Below are 22,058 nucleotides of genomic sequence, written 5' to 3'. Positions count from 1 at the left end.
ATTGGGGAGGGCAATCTGCTTTACTCAATCTATGGCTTCAAATCTCATCCAGAAACACCCTTACAGAAACACCCTGAAAAAACACTCAGCCAAATATATGGACACCCCATGATCCAGTCAAATTAATACACAAAATTAACCATCACAGGCAGGCTGCAATAGAAAGGGATAACCAAAGAAAGCACTGAGATACTAGGTACCTAGAAATGCAGGAATCCAAGAAAAGGATTTGGAAGCAGGAATCACAACCTTTGTTCCCTTCACCATGATCTGGGATTTAACCTTGAACAACTGCTTTTGGGTATTCAGTGTAATATGAAGTATTTGGAAAAGCAAGAGTGAGTCCCCTCTGAGTTCAGATGCATATTTCCAGGCCCACAAAAACAGTCAGTAACCAGTGAGATGCATTTTGTGGAAGGGAGAATGTAAGGAAGAGTACACATCAGCTGGAAAGCTCACATTTATTACTTACAAGTTAATGTCCTTGAGCTCCGTAAACCTCAGTCCCCTTACCCAAAAAATGGAGATAAGACCTTTTAGGGTTGTTTTGAGGATTAGCAGAATGACTGGTGAGTAAAAAACACTCAATTAATGTAAGCTGTATCAATCGCTGCCATAACACACACACACACACACACACACACACACATGATGGTGAAAGCCTGGATCTTGGCCAAGGTCAACATCTCATTCTCAATGGCTAATATTCAACACATATTTGACAAAGATCAACTCTTTGTTTTGTTGACAACATTCTGATCAGCTGCTTGGCCACGGGGACAGAAATATGATGCACTGATTCTTAGCCGACCCTGTGCTAGCACCAATATTAATTAGTTTACGCCAGGAATTCCTCAATAATGTAGGAATTAGCCAGGTCTGCACTTAAACTTAAAACCCATATGTCTTTAAATATAACTGAAAACTATCTAAGATGGCCTGTGGGTTATTTCCTTCCACAAGCTTGCTGGATTTTTGGTACCAAGAGTAGCATGGAATCCTAAAGGGTACTTACAAGAGAGTTTGTGAGAATCTTGTGTATTCCTCTGACAAGATTCTGTAACCATATACAAATGATTTAAATATTATTTCACACTCATCATGCTTTCCATACTAATTGCACACAGAATCAGCTAGATGATTCAGTTTTCCGGCATCTGTGGGAACAGCGATTCTCAACATTTGGAACCCGGATGAGCTGTACCAGAATCATCTGTTAGGCACCCTCCACTGCCCCCCAGGGCATAATGAATCAGAATTTCTGTAAATGGGGCCCGGGAATCTTTACGTTTAAGAAGCTCCCTGGATCATTCTTATTCAGAGTGAAGTTCAGAAAACACTGGGTTTAAGATATAAGGTGGTATGGCTAATGTTAGAATTAACATTTCTAGTATCAGAGCCCTTCGCCTTCAAACTCTGTGGCTGACATTCTAACAAAATTCAGTCTCTTTCTTTGCCTTATTTAAGAACAATTCAGTTAACAGAATCATTCAAAAAATTAAACAGTTTTCCGTGCCTTTGGGTCAGCATTCTGGATTCAATTCAATTGTAGATAATTAAAGAGCAGAAACACAGAAGTGGGGAAAGTTCAGTTGTTTAAAGGCTGTGATTTGTGACCGTGGGTAACTTCTCTGCACTTCTACTACCCCAGGGATAGTTCTCAGGGGTGAGCTGTTCATCACCCACCCCATCAGTACACTCTCCCTATATCACGCTCATCACGTGTTGCGTCCTGCCTTGCATACGTGCCTTGCACACTTGGTGTTCTGCACATGTCATGGTTATGCTACAGTCATTTCTCAGCTGGGGAAGTGCTAGGCTTTCCCTAATTGAGTAACTGCACACTCTCAGTGGAGGATGGTCAGTTCTGTGATTCATTTCTTTTCCTCCACGTGATGTTTGCTCTGACCATATTTACTGAAATGCAGTTTTACATCTATTGAACTTAATAAGGAAAAAAATTGAACTTATATTTTGTAGGTTTTTTCACTTCATTTTTCTTGTAATAATCATTTTTATTATATTTTTAAATGCATAGCTGTGTCACAGATTTAAAAAACATTCCTTCGCCAAAGATAGTTTGCAAAGCGCTGCTCTATATCACATTTTGTCAACAACTTCAGACAAAACAGCTCTAGTTTACCATGTTCTCACTTGCTAACCAGGAGGGGGTTGTATTAGATCAGTCATGAGCTTCTCTAGGTCTGTAATTCTCTGTGTATACAGTATATCTCGTTTACCTATGGGTGGATTATTCACTTGTGAATCATCCATGACAAACTTTTATATCTCCACTGATGTTTTCCTGCCTCTCCTCATAGCTCTGCACCATCTCTCCCACTGTGAGACTGTGTAGGTCTAAAGAACATTTTAATAATAGCCCAATCAAAATATAATTAAGAAAGGTAATTTGGCACTAAAAATATATAATACATAACAAAAACGAATTCTGGATAGTTCTTGCCATCTGCTATTTTGAATTATCACTTCTCTCCCCCACTGAGATTTAAATATTTATATCAATGTATTGAAGTATGCATTTCTTTTTGAACTCCCTGCATGTGCCTTATCACAGTAGACATCATAATTTATTATAATCATTTGTGTAACGTTTCAGCTTCCTCGCTAAACATTTAGCTTCACAAGAATGGAATGCATTTCTGTCTTACCACTTAGTTCTACTGTTTAGATAACCTCTGACATATTAATAAATACTTATGTGATTGAATGAGTGAATGGATGAATAAGTGAATTTCTTAGAGGAAGAAACATGGATGGATTAGTCTTTCATTTCTTTATTGTCTCCTGAGTATTTCTTGTCCACTGCCTTCCTTTTGTTCCATAATCTCTGAGCACAAATTATATAGTTTGAATAGAATCTAAGATTTCACGAGTCTGTTCAGGGAGCCATAGTTACAAGATGTCTTAATTCCTTCTCAGGTTTTTGTAAAGTGTCAAATGCCCAGAATAACTGTTATCTGTTAAGTCTACTTCTGATAAGTTATCAACCTCTCTCCCTTTCTGTTTTGGATTAGACATCATAAATTTTGCTTTTAGATTTTTATTGATGATCACATCACATCTCTCTTGCTTGCATTGTATAAGCAGGGTTTTGGTTTTGTCTTCTTTTTTTAATGTATTTAGCCAGCAGGAGCTTAAAAAGCGAAGTGTTTTAAGTTAAGAAATTACTTTTTTTCTCCAGAGAAAGTGTAGACAAAGCAAGTTGAAAGAGAGACCCAATTAAATAAACTTCTGTCTCTGGGCATGAGATCCCAAGGTCTGCATGCTTCACATGTAATACTAACAAGGCCTTCCTTTTTGGATTTACTCTGCTTGGAGTAAGAAATGACATCACAATATGCATTACTCCCAGTGCTTTCAAAATGTGCTGACTTGCTGAAAGTTTCCAAATGGCTTCTTTGTAAGCTGTTAATGACCATCTGGCTTAGCTGTAGATAAACAAGTTTCAACATATGGACCGTAACACATACAGGGCACTGCTTCACTCGTGCAGAAAATTAAGAAAAGGTCACTCTCCTGACATGAGAAACTCATGCTAAAGATGCAGCACCATGTAGCGGAGGAACTGCCCTCAGTTGCACATAGGAAAGCTTAATTCCAGCTCCTTCCTGCCCACTCACTGCACGTGTCACTTGATTATACCAAGTCTCCTGGATTTCCTCATCTGAAAATTAAAAAGAATATCAGGTCAACGTTGGCTTTCCTCCTTCTCTTTCCCTCCTTCTTCCCCTCTCTCCTTTTTTTCCTTCCTTCCTATTAAGAAATATTTATCGATGTTTTATAGTTCTCAGCACATGGGTCTTTTACGTCCTTTTTTAGGTTTATTCCTAGGTATTTTATTGTTTTTGAAGTGATTTTAAACAAGATTGTTTTTTACTTTCTCTTTCTGATATTTCATTGTTAGTGTAAAGAAATGCAACAGATTTCTGTATATTAATCTTTTATCCTGCTACCTTGCAGAATTCATTTATTATTTCTAATAGTTTTGTCTGGAGTCTTTAGGGTTTTCTCTATACAGTATCATGTCATCTGCAGATAATGACAACTTACCTCTTCCCTTCCAATTTGGATACCTTTGATTTCTTTTTCTTGCCTTACTGCTGTCATTAGCACTTCCAGTACTATGTTGAATAGAAGTGGTAAGAGTAGACATCCTTGTATTGTTTCAGATTTTAGCAGGAAGGCTTTCAGCTTTTCACTGTTGAGTATTATGTTGCCTGTGAGTTTGTCATAAATAGCTTTTATTATGTTGAGATATGTTCCCTCTATACCTACTTTGGTGAGACTTTTTGTCATGAATAGATGTTGAATTTTATCAAATGCTTTTTCTGCATCTATTGAAATGATCATGTGGTTTTGTCTTTTTTTTATTAATGTGATGTATCACACTGATTGATCTATATATGTTGAACCATCCTTGCTGCCCTGGAATGAATCCAACTTGATCATGGTGTATGATCCTTTTTATATATTGTTGGATTCGATTTGCTAAAATTTTGTTGAGGATATTTACATCTATATTCATCAAACGTATTGGCCTGTAATTTTCCTTTTTTGTAATACTACAAAGCTACAGTAATCAAAGCAGTGTGGTACTACTGGGCATATACTTAGAGAAAACAGTAATTCAAAAAGATCCATGCACCCCAATGTTCATTGCAGCACTATTTACAATAGCCAGGTCATAAAAGCAACCTAAATGCCCATCGACAGACAAATGGATAAAGAAGATGTGGTACATATATATAATGGAATATTACTCAGCCATAAAAAGGAACAAAATTGGGTCATTTGTAAAGACGTGGATGGACCTAGAGACTGTCATACAGATGAAGTAAATCAGAAAGAGAAAAACAAATATGCTATATTAACACATATATGTGGAATCTAGAAAAATGGTACAGATGAACCAGTTTGCAAGGCAGAAATAGAGACACAGATATAGAGAACAAATGTATGGACACCAAGGGGGGAAAGGGTGGGGTGAGATGAACTGGGAGATTGGAATTGACATATATGCACTAATATGTATAAAACAGATAACTAATGAGAACCTGCTGTATAGCACAGGGAACTCTACTTCATTTCACTGTACACCAGAAACTAACACAACACTGTAAAACAACTATACCCCAATTAAAAAAAGAAAAACAAAAGTGTGGTATTGGCACAAAAAAAAAGACATATAGATTCAACAGAACAGAATAGAGAGCCCAGAAAGAAACCTATAAACCTATGGTCAATCAATCTTAGACAAAGGAGGCAAGAATATACAATAGAGAAAGGACTGTCTCTTCAGCAAGTGGTATTGGGAAAGCTGGACAGCCGCATGTAACTCAATGAAGTTAGTGCACATCCTCACCCCATACACAAAAATAAACTCAAAATGGTTTAAAGACCTAAATATAATACATGATACCATAAAACTCCTAGAAGAGAATATAGGCAAAAGTTTCTTGGACATAAATCATAGCAATATTTTCATAGATCAGTCTCCCAAGGAAAAGAAATAAAAACAAAAAAAAGTACATGGTACCTATTCAAACTTAAAAGCTTTTGCACAGCAAAGAAAACTATCAACAAAAAGAAAAAACAACCTACAGAATGGGAGAAAGTATTTGCAAACAATGCAACTGACAAGGGGTTAATTTCCAAAATATACTAACAACTTACACAACTCAATGTAAAAAGAAAAAAAGCCCAAACAACCCAATCAAAAAATGGGCAGAAGACCTAATAGACATTTCTCCAAGGAAGACATACAGATGGCCAGCAAGCACATGAAAAGATGCTCAACATCACTAATTATTAGAGAAATGCAAATCAAAACCACAATGAAGTATCATCTCACACCGGTCAGAATGGCCATCATCAAAAAGTCTACAAAGAGGGACTTCCCTGGTGGCGCAGTGGTTGAGAGTCTGCCTGCTGATGCAGGGGACACAGGTTCATGTCCCGGTCTGGGAAGATCCCACATGCCATGGAGCGGCTGGGCCCGTGAGCCATGGCCGCTGAGCCTGCGTGTCTGGAGCCTGTGCTCTGCAACGGGAGAGGCCACAACAGTGAGAGGCCCATGTACTGCAAAAAAAAAAAAAAAAAAAAGAATCCGCCTGCCAATGCAGGGGACATGAGTTCGAGCCCTGGTCCAGGAAGATCCCACATGCCATGGAGTAACTGAGCCCGTGAGTCACAATTACTGAGCCTGTGCTCTAGAGCCCGCGAGCCACAACTACTGAGCCTGTGTGCCACAACTGCTGAAGCCCAGAAACCTAGAGCCCATGTTCCACAACAAGAGAAGCCACCGCAATGAGAAGCCAGTGCACAACGAAGAGTAGCCCCCACTCGCCACAACTAGAGAAAGACCACGTGCAGCAACGAAGACCCAATGCAGCCAAAAATAAATAAATAAAATACATTAATTTTAAAAAAAGTCTACAAACAATAAATGCTGGAGAGGGTGTGGAGAAAAGGAAACTCTCCTACACTGCTGGTGGAAATGTAAATTGATATAACCACTATGGAAAACAGTATGGAGATTCCTTAGGAAAGTAAAAATATAGCTACCAAACTAAAAATAGAGCTACTATATGACTCACCAATCCCACTCCTAAGCACATAACTGGAAAAGACAAAAACTCTGATTTGAAAAGATACATCCACCCCAATGTTCACAGTAGCACTATTTAAAATAGCCAAGACATGGAAACAACCTAAGTGTGCACCAACAGATGAATGCATAAAGATGTGATACACACCCACACACACTAGAATATTACTCAGCCATAAAAAAGAATGAGATAATACCATTTGCAGAGATTGGTTCAAGATGGCAGAGTAGAAGGACGTGCTCTCACTCCCTTTTGCGAGAGCACCGGAATCACAGCTAACTGCTGAACAATCATAGACAGGAAGACACTGGAACTCACCAAAAAGATATCCCACACCCAAAGACAATGGAGAATCCACAATGAGATGGTAGCAGGGGCGCAATCACAATAAAATCAAATCCCATAACTGCTGGGTGGGTGACTCACAAACTGGAGAAAACTTATACCACAGAAGTCCACCCACTGGAGTGAAGGTTCTAAGCCCCACGTAAGGCTTCCCAACCTGGGGGTCCGGCAACAGGAGGAGGAATTCCTAGAGAATCAGACTTTGAAGGCTAGCGGGATTTGATTACAGGACTTCGACAGGACTGGGGGAAACAGAGACTCCACTCTTGGAGGGCACACACAAAGTAGTGTGCGCATCAGGACACAGGGGAACGAGCAGTGACCCCCATAGGAGACTGAACCAGACCTACCTGCTAGTGTTGGAGGGTCTCCTGCAGAGGTGTGGGGTGGCTGTGTCTCATCGTGAGGACAAGGACACTGGCAGGAGAAGTTCTGGGAAGTACTCCTTGGTGTGAGCCCTCCCAGAGTCTGCCATTAGCCCCAACAAAGAGCCCAGGTAGCCTCCAGTGTTGGGTCGCCTCAGGCCAAAGAACCAAAAGGGAGGGAACCCAGCCCAACCCATCATCAGGCGAGAGGATTAAAGTTTTACTGAGCTCTGCCTACCAGAGCAACAGCCAGCTCTACCCACCACCAGTCCCTCCCATCAGGAAACCTGCACAAGGCTCTTAGATAGCCTAATCCACCAGAAGGCAGACAGCAGAAGCAAGAAGAACTACAATCCTGCAGCCTGTGGAACAACAGCCACATTCACAGAAACATAGACAAGATGAAAAGGCAAAGGGCTATGTACCAGATGGAGGAACAAGATAAAACCCCAGAAAAACAACTAAATGAAGTGGAGATAGGCAACCTTCCAGAAAAAGAATTCAGAATAATGATAGTGAAGATGATCCAGGACCTCAGAAAAACAATGGAGGCAAAGATAGGGAAGATGCAAGAAATGTTTAACAAGGACCTAGAAGAATTAAAGAACAAACAAACAGAGATGAACAACACAATAACTGAAATGAAAAATACACTAGAGGGAATCAATAGCAGAATAACTGAGGCAGAAGAACAGATAAGTGACTTGGACGACAGAATGGTGGAATTCACTGCTGTGGAACAGAATAAAGAAAACAGAATGAAAAGAAATGAAGACAGCCTAAGAGACCTCTGGGACAACAGTAAACTCAACAAAATTCGCATTATAGGGGACCCAGAAGGAGAGGAGAGAGAGAAAGGAGCCAAGAAAATATTTGAAGACATTATAGTCGAAAACTTCCCTAACATGGGAAAGGAAATAGCCACCCAATCCAGGAAGTGAAGAGAGTCCCAGGAAGGATAAACACAAGGAGAAACACACCGAGACACGTAGTAATCAAACTGGTGAAAATTAAAGACCAAGAAAAATTATTGAAAGCAGCAAGGGAAAAATGACAAATAACATACAAGGGAACTCCCATAAGGTTAACAGCTTATTTCTCAGCAAAAACTCTACAAGCCAGAAGGCAGTGGCATGACATATTTAAAGTGATGAAAGGAAAGACCTACAACCAAGATTACTCTAACCGGCAAGGATCTCATTAAGATTCAATGGAGAAATCAAAATCTTTACAGACAAGCAAAAGCTAAGACAATTCAGCACCACCAAACCAGCTCTACAACAAATGCTAAAGGAACTTCTCTAAGTGGGAAACACAAGAGAAGAAAAGGACCTCCAAAAACAAACCCAAAACAATTAAGAAAATGGGAATAGGAACATACATATCGATAATTACCTTAAACGTGAATGGATTAAATGCTCCAACCAAAAGACACAGGCTTGCTGAATGGATATGAAAACAAGACCCATCTATATGCTATCTACAAGAGACCCACTTCAGAGCTAGGGACACATACAGACTGATAGTGAGGGGATGGAAAAATATATTCCATGCAAATGAAAATCAAAAGAAAGCTGGAGTAGCAATACTCATATAAGATAAAATAGACCTTAAAATAAAGAATGTTACAAGAGACAAGGAAGGACACTACACAATGATCAAGGGATCGATCCAAGAAGAAGATGTAACAATTATAAATATATATGCACCCAATATAGGAGCACCTCAATACATAAGGCAACTGCTAACAGCTATAAAAGAGGAAATCGACAGTAACACAATAATAGTGGGGGACCTTAACACCTCACCTACACCAATGGACAGATTATCCAAAAAGAAAATTAATAAGAAAACACAAGCTTTAAATGACACAATAGACCAGATAGATTTAATGGATATTTATAGGACATTCCATCCAAAAACAGCAGATTACACTTTCTTCTCAAGTGCGCACGGAACATTCTCCAGGATAGATCACATCTTGGGTCACAAATAAAGCCTCAGTAAATTTAAGAAAATCGAAATTATATCAAGCATCTTTTCTGACCACAATGCTATGAGATTAAAAATCAATTACAGGGAAAAAAATGTAGAAAACACAAACACACGGAGGCTAAGCAATACGTTACTAAATAACCAAGAGATCAATGAAGAAATCAAAGGGAAATCAAAAGATACCTAGAGACAAATGACAATGAAAACATGACGATCCAAAACCTATGGGACGCAGCAAAAGCAGATACAAGAGGGAAGTTTATAGCAATACAAGCCTACCTCAAGAAACAAGAAAAATCTCAAATAAACAATCTAACCTTACACCAAAAGGAACTAGAGAAAGAAGAACAAACAAAACCCAAAACTAGCAGAAGGAAAGAAATCATAAATATCAGAGCAGAAATAAATGAAATAGAAACAAAGAAAACAACAGCAAAGATCAATAAAACTTAAAGCTGGTTCTTTGAGAAGAAAAACAAAATTGATAAAAAATTTACAAGACTCATCAAGAAAAACAGGGAGAGGACTCAAATCAATAAAATTAGAAATGAAAAAGGAGAACTTACGACAGACACCACAGAAATATAAAGCATCCTAAGAGATTACTACAAGCAACTCTATGCCAATAAAATGGACAGCCTGGAAGAAATGGACAATTCTTAGAAAACACAACCTTCTGAGACTGAACCAGGAAGAAATAGAAAATATAAACAGACCAATCACAAGCACTGAAAATTGAAACTGTGATTAAAAATCTTCCAACAAACGAAAGTCGAGGACCAGATGGTTTCATAGGTGAATTCTATAAATCATTTAGAGAAGAGCTAGCTCCCATTCTTCTCAAACTCTTCAAAAAACTGCAGAGGAAGGAACACTACCAAACTCATTCTATGAGGCCACCATCACCCTGATACCAAAATCAGACAAAGATACTACAAAAAAAGAAAATTACAGACCAATATCACTGATGAATATAGATGCAAAAATGCTCAAGAAAATACTAGCAAACAGAATCCAACAATGCATTAAAAGCATTATATACCATGATCAAGTGGGATTTCTCCCAGGGACGCAAGGATTCTTCAATATACGCAAATCAATGTGATACACCATATTAACAAATTGAAGAAGAAAAACCATATGATCATCTCAACAGATGCAGATGTTGACAAAATTCAACACCCATTTATGATAAAAACTCTCCAGAAAGTGGGCAAAGAGGGAACCTACCTCAACATAATAAAGGCCATATACGACAAACCAACAGCAAACATCATTCTCAATGGTGAAAAATGGAAAGCATTTCCTCAAAGATCAGGAACAAGACAAGGATGTCTACTCTCACCCCTATTATTCAACATAGTTTTGGAAGTCCTAGCCCCAGCAATCAGAGAAGAAAAAGAAATAAAAGGAATACAAATTGCAAAAGAAGAAGTAAAACTGTCACTGTTTGCAGATGACATGATACTATACATAGAGAATCCTAACGATGCCACCAGAAGACTACTAGAGCTAATCAATGAATTTGGTAAAGTTGAAGGATACAAAATTAATGCACAGAAATCCCTTGCATTCCTGTACACTAATGATGAAAAATCTGAAAGAGAGGAAACACTCCCATTTACCATTGCAACAAAAATAATAAAATACCTAGGAATAAACCTACCTAGGGAGACAAAAGACCTGTATACAGAAAACTATAAGTCACTGATGAAAGAAATTAAAGATGATACAAACAGATGGAGAGATATACCATGTTCTTGGATTGGAAGAATCAATATTGTGAAAATGACTATACTACCCAAAGCAATCTACAGATTCAATGCAATCCCTATCAAATTACCAATGGCATTTTTCACAGAACTAGAACAAAAAGTTTCACAATTTGTATGGAAACACAAAAGACCCCGAATAGCCAAAGCAATCTTGAGAACGAAAAATGGAGCTGGAGCAATCAGGCTCCCAGACTTCAGACTATACTACTACAAAGCTACAGCCATCAAAACAACATGGTACTGGCACAAAAACAGAAATATAGATCAACGAAACAGGATAGAAAGCTCAGTGTTAAACCCATGCACCTATGGCCCACTAATCTATGACAAAGGAGGCAAGGATATACAATGGAGAAAAGACAGTCTCTTCAATAAGTGGTGCTGGGAAAACTGGACAGCTACATGTAAAAGAATGAAATTAGAACACTCCCTAACACCATACACAAAAACAAACTCAAAATGGATTAAAGACCTAAATGTAAGATCAGACACTATAAAATTCTTAGAGGAAAACATAGGAAGAACACTCTTTGACATAAACCACAGCAAGATCTTTTTGATCCACCTCCTAGAGTAATGGAAAGAAAAACAAAAACAAACAAATGGGACCTAATGAAACTTAAAAGCTTTTGCAAAGCAAAGGAAACTACAAACAAGACAAAAAGACAACCCTCAGAATGGGAGAAAATATTTGCAAACGAATCAATGGACAAAGGATTAATCTCCAAAATATATAAACAGCTTATGCAGCTCAATATTTTAAAAAATGAATAACCTAATCCAAAAATGGGTGGAAGACCTAAATAGACATTTCTCCAAAGAAGACATACAGATGGCCAAGAAGTACGTGAAAAGCTGCTCAACATCACTAATTATTAGAGAAATGCAAATCAAAACTACAATGAGGTATCACCTCACACCAGTTAGAATGGGCATCATCAGAAAATCTACAAACAACAAATGCTGGAGAGGGTGTGGAGAAAAGGGAACCCTCCTGCACTGTTGGTGGGAATGTAAATTGATACAGCCACTATGGAGAACAGTATGGAGGTTCCTTAACAAACTAAAAATAGAGTTACCATATGACCCAGCAATCCCACTACTGGGCATATACCCAGAGAAAACCATAATTCAAAAAGACATGCATCCCAATGTTCACTGCAGCACTATTTACAATAGCCAGGTCATGGAAGCAACCTAAATGCCCATCGACTGATGAATGGATAAAGAAGATGTGGTACATATATACAGTGGAATATTACTCAGACATAAAAAGGAATGAAATTGGGTCATTTGTAGAGACGTGGATCAATCTAGACTGTCATATAGAGTGAAGTAAGTCAGAAAGAGAAAAACAAATATCGTATATTAACGCATATATGTGGAACCTAGAAAAATGGTATAGATGAACCGGTTTGCAGGGCACTAATTGAGACACAGATGTAGAGAGCAAACCTATGGACACCAAGGGGGGAAAGCGGTGGGGGGTAGGGGTGGTGGTGTGATGAACTGGGAGATTGGAATTGACATATATACACTAATATATATATAAAATGGATAACTAATAAGAACCTGCTGTATAAAAAAATAAATAAAATATAATTCAAAAAAGAAACAAAAAAGAAAAACAGAAAAAAATAAAACCACTTACAGGCATCTCAAGCACATAACATCATGGTAAACGCTTTAAGAATTTATGAAACAATTTCCAGAAAACCTAGGCTCTATGAGTGCCTCTTGTTTAATATTTACAGAATCAAACTAAGGCAACAGTCACTATGTTATCTCTTACAAGTACATTACTGCTCAGTAATCCTTTCCCAACATTCAGCCTTACCAAAAGATGATAGCTGATATCCTAGAGTGAGAAGAGAGATTAGAATAGTCATTCTTGCTGAACAGTCCAAAACTATATGTAAAATGTTTATCTCAGTGATCTTCCCAATTCTTAGTTAAAACAAAAGCTGTACCTTTGGCACAAATTATGTCATAGGTGAAATAGTATAAATTGTTTGACATTTTTTCTCATTCTCTCTCAATTTCTACCTTTTCCTTTCCTTTGGCTGCCATACATGGAAAGCACAGTGTCCAATGTCCAGCCTCTGTAGCCAGAATGAAGCAGAGAGTTCAAGGATCAGGCGTTCAAGTCAGGCAGGATAAAGAGCCAATATGAAAATCTAAGGTCCTAATAAAAAAAATTAAACACATATGAAAACCTGCATCAACCCAATTAACCATAATGTCCTGTCTTAAACTACAGGAAAGAAACATGTCGTTCCCTACAAACCGCTACAGCACGTACTATACTATATGGTGACAAGCTGAGAAATGTCTGCCTTCTGATGGCAAATTCCTCAAAAGGAAGGACTGACTTTACGCATTCTGGTTCCCTCGATGTCCACAGTGCTGAATGTAGCAGGAACCCAATAAATGCTCATTAATCAAATCAAGGAGTCACTGGTTTTTTTTTAAAGTTACAAAATGGATGCAATTAATTACAGAACTGTCTTAACTACCTGTTAGGATTGTAGCAGATATATAAAGTTTGCCCTTCTGTTATTCCATGTAGAGCGACATTTATAACATCAGACCGTCAATTAAAAGTCATTTAAGTTGCTTTATTACAGCTACAAATAAACTTTATTTGATGTAATGTAATAAAACATTTTCAAATTTAACAACATTTATCTGACCAGAAATAGTCATTTAAATTATGAATATAATTATTTACAGTTACTTTAGCAAATCTGCGGTTCAGGAATTTGTACAAGCTTTGTTGGAAAGGATAGTGCCCACCTCCCCTTTCAGAAAGGCAGACCCTTCCCCGTGTGTTGTAAGAAGCAATGTCAGTGAAAGTTGGAAGAAATCCACCATCCACGTTGGAATTCCACATTATCCTGTGAGAGAACAGCTATATATATTATAGGAAAATAATATTCTCTTTCAGTTCTCTTTTGTCAAATGAAGGTTGGTATTCATTTTGTCCCCTTAGAGGTACTCTTCTCTGATCTACTGTCTTTCTGTCTCCCTAGCTCATACATATTACACAGAACCATTTTAAAAATATATACTATCTACAAAGGGATCTTTTCTGTTTCCTGCCCTGCCCTGAATGTCTACCACTTTGGGGAGAGGGAGAGGAGAAGAACAGAATTGCCCAGGTGCACATTTGATTTAAGATACAGAGAACACAAAAACCAGTCCTCCAGAAGGAGCAGAATGGTACTCTGGAGGGCTCCTAACACTGGCCCAGGTGACCTCCGATGCACACAGTTTAATAAAACGCTGCTCAATGAGAATTAACGTGTGGATGTTCCATCTCCAGAAGCGTCACAGTCTTCCATGGAAACCACATTATTCCCATACTTCCTCCCCCAATCCTCACAGTTAGGGACCAGCCTGTGGGCCCACTGCACCCAGGTGTAAACAACAGTCACAAGTTCTGTGCCAACCATCATGTTACTATATGGTGTGGTAAGGTAGCCCCCGCTCTTCATCCAGGGAAAACTCCTCACAGGAGGAACCGCCCTCACCTCTCAGAATCCCCCAGAAGAAGAGCAAGTGTGAGAAAAAGCTTTATCCAGGTTTCACTATTCTCTCCATCCTGAGATGTTCCTGAGTTAACACCATAATGAGAGAAGCGAGTTAACAAAGAAAGTACACTGGTGGGGACGTCACAGGGACCCTGCAAAAAAGCCAAACTGTTTGACAGAAGCGGAACAGACACTGCTCTGGGAGATCATTTGTGGTAGCTGATGACGGGGTTCTGTTTTCTAACGTGGACATGCAACGTATTCATCACTATGCTTACCGCAGTTTGCTGGGGAAAACACCCTTCTGTCCCACAACAAAATACATCTGTCTCAAAAACAGAAACAAAAACACATCTGTCTCATACATGATTCCTGAATATTCACCACAACGCCTAGACTCAGAAGCATGGGAAGCGTGCATGGGAACTTTCTTCACTTGCACGGACTTGGACAGAAGCAAAGCACCAGAAACTGTTTCCTTTCTGGAACTCAGTTCTGTGCGAGTGCTCACTGCCGAGCTGACTGGGCTGTTTTCATCTGCACACAATAGCAGTGATCCACAGGAAAGAAAGGAGAGGTCACCATCCCCCTCATAATATACTTTGAATAGCAGGTATACTTTGCTGGTCACATTTTAGCCATCCCAAGAAAGGACAGAAGCCTCATTCCGTTCCGAAGTCTCAGCAACTGATTTCGTTCTGTTTCCACCTCTGTCTTGCCTTGTTTATTTCATCTCCATTATTCTGCTTTTGATCATGAATCATGACTTTTTTTTCTACAGTAGTCAGAGTTTTGTCTATAAAGAGAAAGAGAGAGAAAGAGAGAGAGAGAAAGGAGGCAAGAAAATGATTTAGCAGAACGGTAAATGTGAGTTTTCATTTTGTGGTGGGTGGATTTAATATTTACTGCATTCAGTCATTTGAATTATTTGTGGTTTCTAAGGGGTTATGAGCATCTAAGGGGAAAGAAACAGTGCTATGGCTCTGTTCACACATTTCATAGCTTCTGTAAGTTGCCAGGGCCTTAATATATTTGCAAATCAGCTCCAGATAACCCTTTAGAAATTCACTTTTATAATATAGCTTTAGGCCAAAATGGCTCTACTCTCAATAATCCTTGCAAAATACTACTTGCCATACTTGAAGATAATAATGTTGACTACAGTGCGAGTATTCTCCCCGTCAAACCTAGGAGGGGGCACTATAGTAAACCCTGTGTGCAGAGACCGGGAAACCCCACCTCCCTGACTTCCTTCCTCCCTAGATTCACAGAACTGCCATGAGTCATGGAGAAGTTTTGGCCAACAGCTGAGGAAGTCTCTCTCTCCTTAGTGCAGAGCCACAGTCCCTCTAGATACACACTCTCCTACCTCTGTACCATCACAGGACTCAACTTACCGAACTATATCCATGTGCATGAGAGCCAGGTCTTAGAGGGTCCAGGGCCTCTGCCTTCCCATCCCACTGAAAGTGCCCCTCTCACTTGGCTGTCAAGACTTGTCGGATGGGTTTCCCTGGTGACAGGATCAGTTTCTCCATAAGACACCATCTCTCGCTTTGTGCCTTACCCCCACGTGACGGTGCCTGAGGAGAAGCACCGCGCTTCAGCTCGGACCCGTGGCTCCAGGCTGCTGGGTGTGTGGGTGCAGGCACTGGAAAAAGGCTGTGTCCCCAGTGGGGCTCCACACTTATTCTTAGCCTGGGGCCTCTGCCTCTTCTCCCATAGAGGAGGCTGCACTTCCTCTGCAGCTCACAACGGCTCCTGAACTTTCCTGAATCTCTCCCGGCTCCAGCACCATCTCTGAAGTCCCCCTTTCCTCACCACCCACCTGCTAGTCAACTTCCAAATGTCCAGACATCCTTGGCCTCTTTCCTAGTCTCAATGCCACCCTCCTCGTGCAGGCCCTCCCGACAGGAGACCTCACTTTTACATTGGTCTCCAACCCATCTCCTTTCTCCTGCTGTGAACCCCTATTTACACTGCATACCTTGTCTCACTCCAGCTCAAAAACCTTCCTCTCTCCCCACACCCACTTTGCCTACCTGCCCTCCAAGCTGACCCCAATTTACTCAGTTTCCAGGTCCTGCTGAAGACATACTCCAGGTTCTTTATGTACCTCCATCCATTTCTGTGTCCCTCTGTCCATACTGTCCCCTCTGCTTTGAGTAGTCCCAAACCCACCTCCACCCCTGCCATCCCTTAATCCTACTCTTTATTGAAGACCCACCCCAAATATCACCTCCTTCATGATTTGCACCATGGATATCTTCTTTCTAAGACAGGCCCCCGAGGCTTATTTTTCTTGTAGGTATGTTTGTATTGCTTCATTTTATTTTGTGCTATATGTGTTTACTGTCTATTAAGAAAACAAACAAAAATATTAGAAAAATCAAGAGAGGTCAATTGCCTGCATTTCCTACTTGAAAGAGACTGCGAAGTTAAAATGTAGGCAACTACAAAGCATGAAGCGAACAAGCTATTATTAGTACTAATTGATGATTTAATAAAAATAAAGAGCTGAATTCCAGCTAGTTAATGATGAGGAAAATACTACTCTGGGGAAAGAAAATCTATGAAACAGCCACATTTTTGTTTGTTTCTGTCTTTAAGACAACATCCCACCACAGATATCCAGGTGCTTGAAGCTTCTTCCTAATTTCCACTGGGACCCGTTTCATCTTTTTTTTTTTTTAATCACTGGTTTCTGTAAAGAAAAGGTAGAATCACCCTGAGCTCCAAAGCTTCAGTACAAACCAGGGAGCAGCATATTGACAGAATTCATGGCAGGAACTCAAGGTTATTCCACTAGAATTGCAATTGACAGGGATGATAAGAGGCTCATTGACGAAAAGAAGGGAGAAGGGAAGGCAGAGCTACTTCAAAACCATTTCATGCAATTCTTTTATATGGAAGTATTTTAGAAACTGCTATTCAATATTGTTCACAGTAATGGTGTCAAAGAACAAAAGTCATCTAAATGTGACACTTAAAAGCCATTTATGGTGATTCAAAGCAAATCCATAAATAAAGCCATCAAATTTTAAAAAAAAATCCCTGTTTCTATCACATTATCACATTTGGTTTTATATTACCAGTATTTGAATACTTGTGAAAAGGTGACAAAGACTGTAATTTAGACTAGTGAATTACAATTACCAGTGAAGTATTTATAGCCTTTTCCCTCTATTCACTCCCTACCCAAGGAAGACTCCTGAGTGCCTGCCAGACTCCTGAGCCTCTCACTACGTTGATCAAGAAAATGGGGAAATATTGGGAAGTAGCAATACACAATCCAGTAGACTGTTTTTACAGGAAAGGAAGAAACCTATTATATAGGAGAAAAAATAGAGCCAAGAAGGTGGAATTAGGGACAAAAGTAAAAGAGACTAGGACCCAAGCAGCCAGAGGGGAAGAAAGAGCCAGAGAGATTGGAGGGAGCAGCCCAGAGTCTCTAGGTTGGCCAAGAAGTGTGAGCGCTAGAGAGATAGGGTCGGGGGACAAAGGGTTCTAAGGTTTGCTGTGAGCTATGGACTGGATGCCACATTATTCTTCCAGAGACTCCAGTAAAGTTAGGACTGCTTGGGGTTATCCAACTGGTGTTTACCTGAATGCAGCTGTGCAGAGCATGGACCATGGTGGGAGTTCTGGTTACTAGTCTTTTACCAGCCACCACCACATCTACAGCCACCCAGCCCACTGGACTGTGAGCTTCCAGAGGCAAGGACTGTCGCTTATTCATCCTTATATCCCAGACATTCCTGGCGCCATGCCTTGTACACAACAAGCCCTCAAATGTTTCTGGAGAAAACAAGCCAATGAAGAGATGCCTTACTTCCAGCCTCTAGCTTCTAATTCATTCCCCGTGATGCCACTAAATCAGTCTCCATGGCTTTGGTGAGTCCATTTTCCTACTTGCAGAGATTCAGTTGATGGCTTCCTTCTGCCCACACTAGGGCTTCTCAACCTTAGCACTATGGACGTTTGGGGCTGGGTGATTCTTTGCTCTGGGGGCTGCCTATGTAAGCCAGGATGTTTAGGAACGTCCTCAGCCTCTACCCACCAGATGCCAGGAGGTCTTCCCCTCCCCCAGTTGTGACAACCAAAATGTCTCCAGACATTGTCAAATGTCCCCTGGGGGCAAAATCACCCCAGGTTGAGAACCACTTATCTACACTAAAAATCCCAAATTTCTGGGGCTGGAATGGAAGATCCTTCATAATTTAATTTATTCGACCTTTCCATTATGATCTCTAAATCTCCCCTACAACAATGCTTAGCTTTGGGCAGCCTGTCCTTTGCGTAAGGTCCCACACTGACGCCTCTATAGCAAACGTCTCCTTCATGTGGAATGCCATCTCTAGTCTCCTTTAGTTATAAACGCTTTAACTTTCATAGATGTACTCGAGCCCACATCCTTCCGGAAGTCTTCTCTGATCAGTTAGGGAAATCACTGAGTTACTTTCCTCTCTTTTGAATCCTATAGCTTTTCCTGTCTCCACTTTTCCTGTGTTCTCAACACAAAAAGAGTGAATGAGCATGTGCGTGTTTATGTGCAGTCTGTGCAATAGAAATACATGCGCTAAGGCGGGAAAGACATCATGTGTTTTCTGTATCCTCCTCAATGCCTGACACAGTTATAAACAAGAATTTAAAAAGGAGTCCTCCCACATTGGAACTGAAAAGAAAGCAGCCTGGTATAGAATTTTTTAAATAGCAGCTATTCCAACTCTCTAATTAGAAACTTCCTAGAGTTAATAAATATTTAGGCCATTCATCCCAAATAATTTTAATATTCCATAATTATAAATAAGATCAATAATTATAAATTCAAACAGAGAGATGTAATGAGGACACAGTCATTTTCTGAGGCCAGGGGAGAGCAAACTATGACCCATGGGCCAAACCCAGCTGGCTACTTGTTTTTGTAAATAAAGTTTTGTTGGTACACCACCTTACTCATTTGGTTACTTGTGTCTGGGACTGCTTGCTCACTACAAAGCCAGAAATAAGTAGTTTCAGTGGAGACCGTATGGCTAGCAAAGCCTAAAATATTTACCATCTGGCCCTTCACAGTAAAAGTTTGCTGAGCCCTGTCTTAGATTAACGGGAAAGTAATACCCAAGACTCCGCATTAGCTAAAGACACAGAGGCAAATATCCTTGGATGTTATGTTGGCTGATTTACTTTTATAAAAGTCATAGTAGTGTGGAAGTTAAAAGTACATTTAAACACAGATGTCCTGTGCTCAAATTCAGCTCCACATGGATGGCTGAAAAGATTATTTGACCTCCCCAACAGAATGGAGATGAAGGAACCCACCTCTCATAAAGTCATAGGATTAAGTGACATAATTCACATGGAGTGCCCAGCATAATACGTGAGAGTGAATCATCAATATACGTGGGTGACTATTATTTCAAACTGGAAAGCCTGTTTGTGTGACATCTGAAAATTAGCATTTTGTAAACTATCGGAATTATGTGTGAATTATTAGCTAAAATAATCAATAAAATTATTCTCAAGTTCTTTGACTGTACAGGAGGAAAACTAACAGAGTGGTGTTTCCTAGTTCAGGATTTCAATGGTTCTTTCCTAGTTTCTATATTGGCTACTTAACTGGACCCCCGGCCACCAGTCTTTCTATTTTATCCACCCTTCCCACTGCTGCCAGAGAGACTCTCTTCAAATGCATCTTTCAGCATGTTACTCCTGGGAACTGAAACCAACATGCTTTTCAGCTCCTTTGCTAAACAACTCTGGGGCCAGGCAAAATCACCCAGTACTTGTTCCAGGAAATAGTTGTTTCCAAAAGATAAGACTGTGCACCAACTAAACAAGCTTACTCGTCAATAGTAAGACTATTAGACTTACTGATAGTTTGCTCATTAATACTGACATCGAGGTGCCTGGATGGGAGGGGAGTTTGGGGGGAGAATGGATACATGTATATGTATGGTTGAGTCCCTTTGCTGTGCACCCAAAACTATCACAGCATTGTGAATCGGCTATACTCCAATATAAAATAAAAAGTTAAAAAAAAAAAAAGGCCCTCACTTAGTGATACCCACCAATCCAAAGCTATCATGTCATAATCCCTGCCCAGTCCTTACTAGTTCCGTACCTTAACATGACCCAGCCCAAGCTCTAAAACTCTATCAATATCTTTGCTTATTCCCTCCATCTGAGAAGCTATCAAGTTTCTGTCAAGGAGGTGTCCTCCTAAGCTACAGTGAGTCTAATAAACTTAACTTACTTCTATTAACAAGTTTTTTCTAAATGTCTTCTTAGAGAGCTGATGGCTAAAATCCCCAGCTCAAAACATTCCATAGCTCTTCACTCCTACAGACTCAAGTCATTTGACAAGTAGTGTTGCATAATAGCTAAGAGCACATGCATTGGAGTGATTCATACCATACCTACCACTTAGGGGCTATGGGATCTGAGGTAAGTTACTTTACGTTCCTGAGCCTCAGTTAATTCTTCTGAAAATTGGGGATGCCAGAAGCACCTACTTTACAGGTAGAACGATGTACACCATGACAGCATGTAGTAGGTGTTCAATAATTGTTAGAAATTATTACTTTTATTATCTAGTACAGTGTCAGGCACTGTACTAGATTCTGCAAACAGAAATTTGACTAGGACATAGCGCCTTCCCTGAAGGAATTTAGAATCTGGTCCTGGTGAACAAACACTGGTGGTCAATTCAGTAAGACTCTTATAGGCCTGGAAATATCCCTGGGGATATAGGTTGCTCATTGCATATATTCTGAAACCTAAGATTGTACTTTCTTAAAAAAAAAAACTCTAATTTTTTACTGCGAACAATTTCATATGTACCAAAGAGTGTATATAATAGAAGTAAAAATAAATATCTGTGAAGCTATTTCACAGCTCAAGAATTAGCATATCTGTAGTCTTACAACTTTGAGTTCCTAGGACAGGAAATGATGATCTCTGGTTTCCCTTATCCATATTAAGGAGATGTTTCTGCCTCCTTCATCCTGGTGATGAGTTAGAGAACAAGCTGAGTTCCTTGAGGTTTTCAGAGTCATTTGGGGTGTATCCTAGGTTGGGAGCCCCTAGAGTCTACTGTAATCCACGAGGGCACTTCGGGACCCTGTTCCCCTGAGACAGCTGAGAGCACAGAGGTCTCCCTGGCCATCTTGATCACAGATAAAGGCAGGCTAGTATATGGAGAGTATATAGAGGCAAGACTCACATGATGTGGGATGTAGACCCAGTGGTAACGCTAATCACTGTGGGATATCTCACTTGCCAGGACTCAGTTACCTCTTCTGTCAAATGAAGGGATTGGGCAAGATGACTGAGGAGGTCCCTCTAAGCTACCACCGTCCATGGTTCTCTGGTCTATTCCAGAGAACCATGTTCAGTGAAGAGGGATAACTCTTCTCT

The 22,058-nt window shown here is 39.9% G+C and overlaps 1 protein-coding gene across 2 annotated transcripts in view; it reads right to left on the bottom strand.

Moving 5' to 3' along the window:
- Positions 1-13,787: 13,787 nt before the first annotated feature.
- The window catches only part of HTR7 (5-hydroxytryptamine receptor 7), a 92,913-nt gene continuing 84,642 nt past the window's right edge, over positions 13,788-22,058 (bottom strand). The window contains exon 3 of one of the 2 annotated variants that reach the window (XM_079899659.1): positions 13,788-15,438. In XM_079899659.1, the coding sequence (XP_079755785.1) occupies positions 15,396-15,438 (43 nt within the window). In that variant the 3' untranslated portion in view covers positions 13,788-15,395. The other variant, XM_079899660.1, reaches the window with a different exon arrangement.

This window comes from Stenella coeruleoalba, assembly GCF_951394435.1.
Source record: "Stenella coeruleoalba genome assembly, chromosome: 16".
Classification (NCBI taxonomy): Eukaryota; Metazoa; Chordata; class Mammalia; order Artiodactyla; family Delphinidae; genus Stenella; species Stenella coeruleoalba.
Note: the sequence above shows the minus strand (reverse complement) of the source record. Positions and strands in the feature narration are given on the sequence as shown.